Source organism: Mytilus californianus, unplaced genomic scaffold, assembly GCF_021869535.1.
Source record: "Mytilus californianus isolate M0D057914Y unplaced genomic scaffold, xbMytCali1.0.p SCAF_2, whole genome shotgun sequence".
NCBI classification, from domain to species: Eukaryota; Metazoa; Mollusca; class Bivalvia; order Mytilida; family Mytilidae; genus Mytilus; species Mytilus californianus.
In genome coordinates this window covers 139,181,846-139,195,002 of record NW_026262668.1, presented here as the reverse complement: position 1 = coordinate 139,195,002, position 13,157 = coordinate 139,181,846, and the positions used below count along the sequence as shown (strand labels likewise).

General features: G+C 34.2%; 1 protein-coding gene across 1 annotated transcript in view; it reads right to left on the bottom strand.

Moving 5' to 3' along the window:
* Positions 1 to 562: 562 nt before the first annotated feature.
* The window catches only part of LOC127731235 (ATP-binding cassette sub-family B member 6-like), a 32,937-nt gene continuing 20,342 nt past the window's right edge, over positions 563 to 13,157 (bottom strand). Inside the window, exons 14-20 of the mRNA XM_052240229.1 lie at positions 12,770 to 12,855; positions 11,982 to 12,039; positions 10,956 to 11,060; positions 9,835 to 10,009; positions 5,652 to 5,764; positions 3,674 to 3,837; positions 563 to 3,295 (exon numbers count right to left, since the gene is read on the bottom strand). Coding sequence (XP_052096189.1) covers positions 3,175 to 3,295; positions 3,674 to 3,837; positions 5,652 to 5,764; positions 9,835 to 10,009; positions 10,956 to 11,060; positions 11,982 to 12,039; positions 12,770 to 12,855 — 822 coding nt within the window. The 3' untranslated portion in view covers positions 563 to 3,174. The remainder of the gene's footprint in view (positions 3,296 to 3,673; positions 3,838 to 5,651; positions 5,765 to 9,834; positions 10,010 to 10,955; positions 11,061 to 11,981; positions 12,040 to 12,769; positions 12,856 to 13,157) is intronic.

Genomic DNA, 13,157 nt, shown 5'->3' with positions numbered 1-13,157 from the left:
GTTATTGTGCGGACGCTGTTTGGCAGCCGCCAGAGCCGCTCAGCCGCCTGCCGTATATTACCATTTTAATAACCGATATTTCCTTCGAAAATCCGGTTAAAAACTTGAAATAAAAAAAAAAACATACATATCATTCTAGTATAAAAATACCATAAATTACACAGTTCTATCACTTGTTATTCTAAACAGGATGACATATGACCTGTTGTCAAATTTGGTCATACTTTCATATTTATAGCGATATGAAATTTCCTAGTGCAAAATTCTAACGTCAGACTACACATTACAAGGTCCTTATCATAATCATAAATAGTTATTCATAATTACTTTAAAGTAGAAAGTGTACAACACAATATAGTGCACCAAGTCTGTGTAAAATCTTATCAATTTTACTTGGACTCTTGATGTATTAATTCTATCACAATAAAAGGAGGTCTACAAAAGCTAAATGTCAGTTCATCATCATGCTTCAGAAAAAACAAGTTACCTCAGCTGTAAGTATTCCGTAAACAGAAAGTTGATGAGCAATTGTTGTAATTTCATATTATGTGTAAGAACATAGGAACTTGTTGAGTGATGAATCTTAAAATGTATCACACAGTTAAGTATGCTCACATGAAGATTGACATGCATCGCACAGTTAAGTATGCTCACATGAAGATTGACATGCATCGTACAGTTAAGTATGCTCACATGAAGATTGACACCAAATTTCAGGAAGATCTGGTTTGTGGTTCCTGGGAATAACAAAAGTTTCAGAGGATGGCCAGACAGACTGAAGGACGGATGGAGATAATAACCAGATACTGTGGATTCATTATTAGTGATCGGGTACCAATTTTAGTTAATTTTGTGGGGATAGGTAGACCATGAATTTGAATGTTCAACGAAGTGTGAATTATTGTATAGGCTTGTATGCAGACTTTGGCAAATCCACAAAAATACATTTTTACTCAATTCACGAAAGGTAGTACACACAAAATTAAAAGAATCCACAGTATAGTAGAAATATAATTATAAAAATTTGAAAGATCTGAAAGTAACAACAACATTCATAAATGTACTTTTTTACAAAATAAACATATATAATAGGTGATGTGGAAGACAGGCTAAAGATACCAAAGGGACATTCAAACTCATATGTCAAAAATAAACTGACAATGCCAAGGCAAATAAAAAGAATAAAAGAACAGAGTTCCAATTTCCCCCACGTTGCACATATTTTATATTTCCATGGGGCATAACTCTTTTAAAAAAAGTTGACCATCCACCATTATAGAACTTGTCTGAGATATTGCTGATATTAACCTATAGTATAAGTTTTATAAAAATCTGGCAAGAATTGTACTTGTGAGAGCACTAACAAGGCCATTTTCCATAAAGGAGTAGGTCCAGTAAGACCTCTTATTGGCCCCAAAATATAGCAGTTTTACAAAATTGATAAAATGTAAACTTTTAGCTATTTATTGGAAAGTAGAATACTTCTGTTACATAAATATGGACTGTTTTTGACAATACAATGCACATGTATCGGGTACTAGCATCATTAAGTCATGCTAAATTACTGAAATCTTCACAATTTTAGCATTTGAGTTAATTTTTAGACGGTTTCAGTCTTAAATGGAAGTGGCCACATTTGTGTTCATTCTTAATATTTAAATGTAAGTTGTATTTGATGATAATACATAACATATATAAAGTTTAAGAATGAACACATATGTGGCCACTTTCATTTTTGACAAAAACCTCCTGAAAAGTGACATATTATGGCATATTTGATAGATTTTTTATATTTCAGCTTGAATTTGAGCGTCTTGAATGACCTAATCAGTTCAAATCTTTCACATAAACTAATTGAATCTACTAAAATAGACACTTAAGTCTTTAAAAAGTGTTCAAAATCTTACATCAGATGAACCTGAAATTTTAGGCCAAAATCGGCCCTTACCGGACCTACTCCTTTAATATTTCCAAGGAGCATAACTCTTTTAAAAAAAAGTTGATCGTCCACCATTATAAAAGTTGTCTGAGATATTGCTGATATTAACCTATAGTATAAGTTTTATAAAAATCTGACAAGAGTTGTACCTGTGAGAGCACTAACAAGGCCATTTTCCATAAATTTAATATTTCCAAGGGGCATTACTCTTTTTAAAAAAAAGTCAATCGGCCACCATTATAGAACTTGTTCGAGATATTGCTGATATTAACATAAAGTATAAGTTTTTTAAAAATCTTGCAAGAATTGTACCTGTGAGAGCGCTAACAAGACGGGACGGACGGACACATGGTATTTCCATGTCCCCTGCAACGCGTTACATAGGGACAAAAAGACCAAAAGACAAACAACAGTATACAAAACACAACATAGAAAACTTATGTCTGAGCAACACAAACCCCACCAACACCGGGGCTGAATATTCTCCATTGAGAGAACAACCAAATAACAAAACCAAAAGATATCTAGAAGTGAACATGCAATCTAAAATAGGTGTCTATACAATAGGTCTTACTCTAAATTTCCAAAAGTCTCAAAAACTTGTGAAACTATCAAATTTCCAGTCAGCACCAAATTCTTCAAATAACAAAAAAAACATGAAGACTTTAGTTACATGTATCACGCATCAGAGGACTAATCAAATGTACAAGCATATTTCCAATGGGTTTTGTAATTGTATAAGAAATATTTCTCAAGTCAATATTGAATATAGTGGACCAAAATCTTTACCCTAAGGATAATGTCAAAGGGAAATAATTACAAAACAGTCATTTTCAAATTTAAATGCAGCAACTAGATACTCCCTTTGAAACATGATTATACATAAGAAGTTAATAGACAAGTCTTTTTAAGATACAGTCTTTGATGACTGCATACAACAAAACATTACCACTTAACAACTTACAGTCATTTTATGCCCATGACATAACAACATATGCACAATCTTTGTATTCCTCCCTGTTTTGGATTGGGGAGGGAGGGGGGTATCATAATAATATATGTATACCCTTCATTACAAAAAGACAAAAGAATCATAATGGAATGACAGGAAAGTTGAAAATGACTGGAAAAAATGTACAAAATCTTTCTTCCTTTCAGGATACCTGGTAATATAAATAATTCTCAATATTTCATGTACAACACAAGATTAAATGTTAATTCCAATGCATGGTTTATCAACTATCCTTGTTCTCAACAGTACCATTAAGTGATGAATTATCTATATCCTCCTTTTTAGTCTGCTGTTCTGACCACATTTCACTGTAAAGTCCATTAGCTGTCAGTAACTCTTCATGACTGAAAAAATATAAAGTTATAAGTAACAGATCTGCCAACCTTCGTGCAGAACTTTGCCTAGCAACATAAATAGAACTTTGTCTAGCAACATAAATATTGTTGTCAAAACTTTTAACATTTCCATTTATGGTAGAAGCCACATAGGCTAAAGGAAATTATAACAAAAACATTTCTTATAATGATAGTTCCCTAAAATCTTAATAATCAATCTCACAATTTTATCCAGTGTTCAATAACTGCAATTATAAATGCATGCACAAATTTATTATCAAATAAAGTTTTTTGGCAATGAGGATAGTCATTATAAGAAAATACCTTTGATCAGCCTTGGTTAGTCCCCCATTTTTGTTCAATTCTATAAAAATATGTAGTACTTACCTCCCTTGTTCTACAATCTCTCCTTCCTGTAAAACTAGAATTCTATGTGCATGTATAATTGTAGAAAGTCTATGAGCTACTATAATTGTAGACCTGTTTTCACATACTCTTTCTAAAGCTGTCTGTATATTTCTTTCAGTTTTAGTATCTAATGCTGATGTAGCCTGAAATATATGGACATTTTTTGTTTTAATCACATTATTTCAGGTCACTGAATGGAAAAATTCATATGAAAATTTTGTACAGCTTTGGATAAGCATTTACAAATTTCAGTTCCATCTCTTTCTCCAAGTAAATTATGGATTCAGAGAAGAAACAAGCTAAAAAGCAAAAATATGTTTTCAAAAGTAATAATTTGTGACAAAATACATTTTTGCATATCAAATAAGGAACACAGAAGATGATTTTGTTCTATCCTATTTTTTTTTTTTTTTTTTTTTCGTTGGCTACTATTAACTGTCAAATCAACAGTTGACATGTTGTGACTAAAAAGTGAGCCGCCATATTGACTTGCTGAAATTCATAAATGTGCAAATAATGCAATAAAATAGGAAATGACACAACACCTGCAACAAAACTCCAATTTAATGATATTTTCCAAATTTAGAGCAAGTAATGGAATAACCTTTGTAGCTTGAAAGTTTTTATTTGTATGACGTCATGTTTTGATGTGTAAATGCACCAAGATCATTCATGTAATTTTGCAGAATTTTATTTTATTTCAATTTCATACATTATTTCTTTTTCTTATGTATTAGAATATATAGGAATAACAGTACTGTATTGTTTTTTTTTAATTTCAATGTTATCTCCGCAAAATCAACATAGTGTTTGCACATAGGAACTGATACATGTTGATTTATCTGGGAGGTAAACTGTAACAGCCATAAATATTCACATCTGTGAGTCTACGCTTAATATAGATATATTGAGAATTTTATCACACTGTTGTTTACAAAGTGAAAGCAGCACTTCATATTAGAATTATTATTTTTTAAACAATATTTGAACATTTTGAATACTGTTTTGCTTCCTTTTCAGATATCTTTATTTTCTATGAACAAAAAATTCTTTACTTTCTAGATGGGTGCTTCAAATGGTGGCAGCAGTGAGATTTTCTGTGAATACAACATAGACTAATGACACTATAGTAAGTTTGATTGTCTCCCCTTTAACATGTAGGGTTTAGATTATATTCCTTAATTAAGTAAGTTTGATTGTCTCCCCTTTAACATGTAGGGTTTAGATTATATTCCTTAAGTAAGTTTGACTGTCTCCCCTTTAACATGTAGGGTTTAGATTATATTCCTTAAGTAAGTAAGTTTGATTGTCTCCCCTTTAACATGTAGGGTTTAGATTATATTCCTTAAGTAAGTTTGATTGTCTCCCCTTTAACATGTAGGGTTTAGATCATATTCCTTAAGTAAGTAAGTTTGATTGTCTCCCCTTTAACATGTAGGGTTTAGATTATATTCCTTAAGTAAGTAATGTTGATTGTCTCCCCTTTAACATGTAGGGTTTAGATTATATTCCTTAAGTAAGTAAGTTTGATTGTCTCCCCTTTAACATGTTGGGTTTAGATTATATTCCTTAATTAAGTAAGTTTGATTGTCTCCCCTTTAATATGTAGGGTTTAGATTATATTCCTTAATTAAGTAAGTTTAATTGTCTCCCCTTTAACATGTAGGGTTTAGATTATATTCCTTAAGTAAGTTTGATTGTCTCCCCTTTAACATGTAGGGTTTAGATTCCTTTTCACACATCATCAGGTAGTGGCTCTGTAACTGTATAAAGCTTCATCCTTTTAGGTCTAGCCATTTAGGAGTAGCACTTACACTGCATAATGACAGACAGGCAGACAGATGGACAGGATGATTTTAAACCTTCTCCCCGCCCCACTTAAAACTTTGTTTGCAGTTGTATAATGAACAGATAGTATAAAGATATATTTTTATACTATTATGGCTATTAAATATACCTCATCCATTAATACTATAGCAGGAGATTTTAAAATTGTTCTTGCTATTGCTACTCTTTGTTTCTCTCCACCACTTAATTTTAATCCTCTTTCACCAACTACAGTTTCATATTCTAAAAAGAAAGAACACTATGCAATAAGTGGAATCATTTAAAATAAAATCTTTAGCAGAAACCCTTAATAAAAAGACAATAAAGAGAATAATTCTTTGCCCCGACATATTTATAAACAAAAAAGAGCTTATGAAATTCCATAAAATCAATTATTTCAATGGTTATTACATTTTTTTTTAAAATGTACCACTTTTTTCTGTCAACTATCAGTCCAAATGTTTGCTAACTAGGGAGCCCATCCCTTTTCCAAAAACCTACTGTCCACTCATTCCTGCCATATGGCTCCCTCTACTTACTCTTAGAAATGTTAGAATCCTTTGTTATATATCAGCCACATATGCTGCCCTTTACTTTCTGCCCTGTGGCCCTTTCTACTTACTTTTACTAAATGTCAGAATCCTATGTTACATATCAGCCACATCTACTACCTGCTAATTTCTGCCTTGTGGCTCCTTCTACTTACTTTTAGGAAACATAAGAATCCTTTGATGTATATCAGCCACATCTGCTGCCCTGTGGCACCCTCTACTTACTTTTAGGAAACGTAAGAATCCTTTTATGTATATCAGCCACATTTGCTGCCCTGTGGCTCCCTCTACTTACTTTTAGGAGACATAAAAATCCTTTGACGTATATCAGCCACATCTGCTGCCCTGTGGCTCCCTCTACTTACTTTTAGGAAACGTTAAAATCCTTTGATGTATATTAGCCACATCTGCTGCCCTGTGGCTCCCTCTACTTACTTTTAGGAAACTTTATAATCCTTTGATGTATATCAGCCACATCTGCTGCCCTGTGGCACCCTCTACTTACTTTTAGGAAATGTAAGAATCCTTTTATGGATATCAGCCACATTTGCTGCCCTGTGGCTCCTTCTACTTACTTTTAGGAAACGTTAAAATCCTTTGATGTATATCAGCCACATCTGCTGCCCTGTGGCACCCTCTACTTACTTTTAGGAAACGTAAGAATCCTTTAATGTATATCAGCCACATTTGCTGCCCTGTGGCTCCCTCTACTTACTTTTAGGAGACATAAAAATCCTTTGACGTATATCAGCCACATCTGCTGCCCTGTGGCTCCCTCTACTTACTTTTAGGAAACGTTAAAATCCTTTGATGTATATTAGCAACATCTGCTGCCCTGTGGCACCCTCTACTTACTTTTAGGAAACTTTATAATCCTTTGATGTATATCAGCCACATCTGCTGCCCTGTGGCACCCTCTACTTACTTTTAGGAAATGTAAGAATCCTTTTATGGATATCAGCCACATTTGCTGCCCTATGGCTCCTTCTACTTACTTTTATGAAACGTTAAAATCCTTTGATGTATATCAGCCACATCTGCTGCCCTGTGGTACCCTCTACTTACTTTTAGGAAACTTTAAAATCCTTTGATGTATATCAGCCACATCTGCTGCCCTGTGGCACCCTACTTACTTTTAGGAAACCTAAGAATCCTTTTATGGATATCAGCCACATTTGCTGCCCTGTGGCACCCTCTACTCACTTTTAGGAAACGTAAGAATCCTTTGATGTATATCAGCCACATCTGCTGCCCTGTGGCACCCTCTACTTACTTTTAGGAAACGTTAAAATCCTTTGATGTATATTAGCCACATCTGCTGCCCTGTGGCACCCTCTACTCACTTTTAGGAAACGTAAAAATCCTTTGATGTATATTAGCCACAACTGCTGCCCTGTGGCACCCTCTACTTACTTTTAGGAAACGTAAGAATCCTTTGATGTGTATCAGCCACATTTGCTGCCCTATCGCACCCTCTACTCACTTTAAGGAAATGTACAAACCCTATGTTACATATCAGCCACATCTACTACCTGCTAATTTATGCCTTGTGGCTCCTTCTACTTACTTTTAGGAAATGTCAGAATCCTTTGATGTATATCAGCCACATCTGCTGCCCTGTGGCACCCTCTACTTACTTTTAGGAAACGTAAGAATCCTTTGATGTATATCAGCCACATTTGCTGCCCTGTGGCTCCCTCTACTTACTTTTAGGAAACATTAAAATCCTTTGATGTATATTAGCCACATCTGCTGCCCTGTGGCTCCCTCTACTTACTTTTAGGAAACTTTATAATCCTTTGATGTATATTAGCCACAACTGCTGCCCTGTGGCACCCTCTACTTACTTTTAGGAAACGTAAGAATCCTTTGATGTGTATCAGCCACATTTGCTGCCCTATCGCACCCTCTACTCACTTTAAGGAAATGTACAAACCCTATGTTACATATCAGCCACATCTACTACCTGCTAATTTATGCCTTGTGGCTCCTTCTACTTACTTTTAGGAAATGTCAGAATCCTTTGATGTATATCAGCCACATCTGCTGCCCTGTGGCACCCTCTACTTACTTTTAGGAAACGTAAGAATCCTTTGATGTATATCAGCCACATTTGCTGCCCTGTGGCTCCCTCTACTTACTTTTAGGAAACATTAAAATCCTTTGATGTATATTAGCCACATCTGCTGCCCTGTGGCTCCCTCTACTTACTTTTAGGAAACTTTATAATCCTTTGATGTATATCAGCCACATTTGCTGCCCTGTGGCTCCCTCTACTTACTTTTAGGAAACTTTATAATCCTTTGATGTATATCAGCCACATCTGCTGCCCTGTGGCTCCCTCTACTTACTTTTAGGAAACATTAAAATCCTTTGATGTATATTAGCCACATCTGCTGCCCTGTGGCACCCTCTACTCACTTTTAGGAAAAGTAAGAATCCTTTGATGTATATCAGCTACATTTGCTGCCCTGTGGCTCCCTCTACTTACTTTTAGGAAACGTAAGAATACTTTGATGTGTATCAGCCACATTTGCTGCCCTGTCGCACCCTCTACTCACTTTTACGAAATGTACAAACCCTATGCAACTATATCAGCAACATCTACTACCTGCTAATTTCTGCCTTGTGGCTCCTTCTACTTACTTTTAGGAAACCTAAGAATCCTTTGATGTATATCAGCCACATCTGGTGCCCTGTGGCACCCTCTACTTACTTTTAGGAAACGTAAGAATCCTTTGATGTATATCAGACACATTTGCTGCCCTGTGGCTCCCTCCACTTACTTTTAGGAAACGTAAAAATCCTTTGACGTATATCAGCCACATCTGCTGCCCTGTGGCTCCCTCTACTTACTTTTAGGAAACGTTAAAATCCTTTGATGTATATCATCCACATCTGTTGCACTGTGGCACCCTATTTGCTTTTAGGAAACATTCAAATCATTTGATGTATATCAGCCACATCTGCTGCCCTGTGGCACCCTCTACTTACTTTTAGGAAATGTAAGAATACTTTTATGGATATCAGCCACATTTGCTGCCCTGTGGCTCCTTCTACTTACTTTAAGGAAACATTAAAATCCTTTGATGTATATCAGCCACATCTGCTGCTCTGTGGCAACCTACTTACTTTTAGGAAACCTAAGAATCCTTTTATGGATATCAGCCACATTTGCTGCCCTGTGGCACCCTCTACTCACTTTTAGGAAACGTAAGAATCCTTTGATGTATATCAGCCACATTTGCTGCCCTGTGGCACCCTCTACTTACTTTTAGGAAACGTTAAAATCCTTTGATGTATATAAGCCACATCTGCTGCCCTGTGGCACCCTCTACTCACTTTTAGGAAAAGTAAGAATCCTTTGATGTATATCAGCCACATTTGCTGCCCTGTGGCACCCTCTACTTACTTTTAGGAAACGTTATAATCCTTTGATGTATATCAGCCACATCTGCTGCCCTGTGGCACCCTCTACTCACTTTTAGGAAAAGTAAGAATCCTTTGATGTATATCAGCCACATTTGCTGCCCTGTGGCTCCCTCTACTTACTTTTAGGAAACGTAAGAATCCTTTGATGTGTATCAGCCACATTTGCTGCCCTGTCGCACCCTCTACTCACTTTAAGGAAATGTACAAACCCTTTAATGTATATCAGCCACATCTGCTGCCCTGTGGCTCCCTCTACTCACTTTTAGGAAACGTTCGAATCCATTGATGCATATCAGCCACATTTGCTGCCGTATTACACCCTCTACTTACTTTTAGGAAACGTAAGAATCCTTTGATGTATATCAGCCACATCTGCTGCATTATCTACTTCTTCATCAGTTGCTGTAAACTTTGAATATCGTATATTGTATCTTATATCATCGTTAAATAAAACTGTATCTTGTGGTACCACACCTATCTGTTGTCGTAAAGATTCTTGTTTCACCTAAAATGTAGAATACATTTAAGTCTTGTAGGGTTTGAAAATATTTTACATCCAACCTTTCCTTCTCTTCATTACTATCCCTCTTTTCATGATAGAGCATGAACTCCATGATTCATTAGATTGATTTTTGGTGTTTCCCTAACATTCAGTGTAATTCATTATAAATAAAGGGAGCTTACATCAATACATACAAACAATTCACCAAAGTTTCATAAGAATTGCTGAAAGCATTTTGGAGTTTTTATCCGAAAACTGGAAAATCCCTCCTTTTTTATGAATAAAACCCTGTAACTTGGAAAAGTAAAATCTAAAATTTATAAAAATCAAAAGGGAGCTCATGTCAATAGATATAAACAATTCACCACAATTTCTTGCAAGTTGGTGAAAAACTTCTTGACTTATTGTCCGAAAACTGGAAAATCCCCCTTTTTTTAATGAATAAAACCCCATAACTCGGAAACGTAAAATCTAAATTTTATAAAAAAAGAAAGGGAGCTCACGTCAATAGATATAAACAATTCACCATAGTTTTATGCAAATTGGTTAAAGCGTTTTTGAGTTAATGTCCGACATGTTGACGATAGACAGACGGACGGACAGACGGACGGACGGACAGAGGTATACCATAATACGTCCCGTAAACGGGCGTATAAAAATCTGTATAAAAGAACTTTCATTTTTTCTCTCTTTTTTTCAGATTCAGTAATCAGGTTTGTTAGAACTTTTTGTTAAATATTAATAGGAGCATAGAATTTACCAATCTTTAAAAATGGTAAAAATCAATCAACGATACAAATAATGTTTAAAGTCAGCAGGATAATGAATTATCTTAGTTTAATATGAACATATACAGCCTGTTTTTTTTCTTCAGATATTCTTGTAACTTTTAGTAAATGCTCTGACAAACAAAGTACTCTTTAAACATCAATTCAAGTTATATACCTACCTTGGATATATCCTGTCCATCTATTATTATTTGACCACCAGTGACATCATAAAATCTGAATAACAACCTAATTATTGTACTCTTACCACTCCCAGAATGTCCAACCTGAAACAAGTAAATAATGTTCCCTAAAAATAAATAAACCACTTTGGTCATGTAGCTCTTCCTGTATTCATATACATCCTTGGCTTTCAAATTTTAGATTTAAGGATTTGTGATGAAGTGCTTTCCATAAAAGTGCTTCTAACCCACTAAATTTATAATGTGTTATGTTAAGTATCTGCATAAAGATAATTGACTTTAAAACCGATTTTGCTGTAAAACAGAATTTTGGCAGTTTTATTCACCAAATGTATGTCTATGTCACTTGAATTTATGTATACTTGTTTACATCTCTTTACAGTATGAGTTGAGGACTTAGTTTTGATGATCATCCTACAACCTTTCAAACCTTCACTTGCCTTGTCTTTAGTCTCTATATTTGTAATATTTTGTATCAGATCGAACCTAGTATGAGATAATGCTCTACTTTGCACTGGTAGGGCCAGGCATGAAAGAATTTGTTCAACCAACTTTCATCACTAATCGGGAAGTTTAGTTTCCCATGTGAATGGGATTACCTTGGTTTAACATGGAACAGTGAGCAGGTAACCAGGCTTCACATAACACATACATTTTCTTTTCTATAAGCATTCAGAAATACTTATCATTCAGGACAAAATGATGAGTTTTGTTACACTAATAGACATAAAAATATATGCTGATTGATATCCTTGTCTAGGAACATGTATTGAAATATTGAACTACTCTTTTGTTATTTCTTCAGATGTTTTGTCCTGAGTTACTGGCAAGCTGAGTCATACACAATATAATACTTTTTTAAATCACTAATGAAAAATTGCTAAATTGAATATTAGCCTTAAAGAAAGTTAATTTTTGTTTACAAAAACAATGCAATTTATTTAATCTAAGGCCAAAACATTCACTGAAAATTGTATACCTTACATATTTAAAGCTTTGTCTTACCAGAGCATAGGTCTGACCAGCAGGAACAGTAAAATTTATACTCTTCAAAATCTGTTTACTGAAAAGAAAATAGAAGTTAAAATATTAACAAAAGCTCAGTTAATGTAAGAAACAATATAAACCTCCAAACCTGTCCCTTGCTCTTCCACAACAAATGAGATTGAGAAGATACAATTAAAACACAACAACCATCTTTGATAAATCTAGTATTTTGTTGCTAGTTATTAACAGACAAAGTTCTGTTTTTGTTGCCTGTTTTAATAGGTAAAGTTCTGTTTTTGTTACCTGTTTTAATAGGTAAAGTTCTGTTTTTGTTGCCTGTTTTAATAGGTAAAGTTCTGTTTTTGTTACCTGTTTTAATAGGTAAAGTTCTGTTTTTGTTGCCTGTTTTAATAGGTAAAGTTCTGTTTTTGTTGCCTGTTTTAATAGGTAAAGGTCTGTTTTTGTTACCTGTAATAGGTAAAGTTCTGTTTTTGTTGCCTGTTTTAATAGGTAAAGTTCTGTTTTTGTTACCTGTTTTAATATGTAAAGTTCTGTTTTTGTTACCTGTTTTAAAAGGTAAAGTTCTGTTTTTGTTGCCTGTTTTAAAAGGTAAAGTTTTTTTCAATATTTGAATCCTTTTTTAATCAGATGAGAGAGAACAAAATGAAAAGGGAGGGTACAGAACTAAATAAACTAGATAAATGTAGATAAATTAAAATTTATTGTACAACTGTTAATTAATCTCAAGACTTGTGTGTTTAAAGAGAAATAGTCATATCTACTGGTTATTTTGTTCTTATTATTACCTTGGATCATAATAGAAGTCGACATTTTTAAACTGTATTTCTCCATTTTTTAAAACAATATCCCTTGCATCTTTAATATCTGTGACCTGGAATTAGAAAATGTATACTTTTTAACATTCTTATACCTGGCAAAAACTGTGACAGTTAATCAATGAAGAGGACAAACCAGTGAATCTCTAGGAACATGTTGCTAATTGTGGCATACTTAGAATCTTTTATTTGTACCCAGAATACAAAACCCTAATTGTTACTATTGCTTAACCATATGGTGTATGTTCAGTCAAATAAAAGTTTTTTTCAAATAACATGATGGCCAATTGAATATCAAGCTGATGTTAGTGAATGATGTAGAAAAAAATAGCAAATCTCACACTCAAGAAAGCTTAAA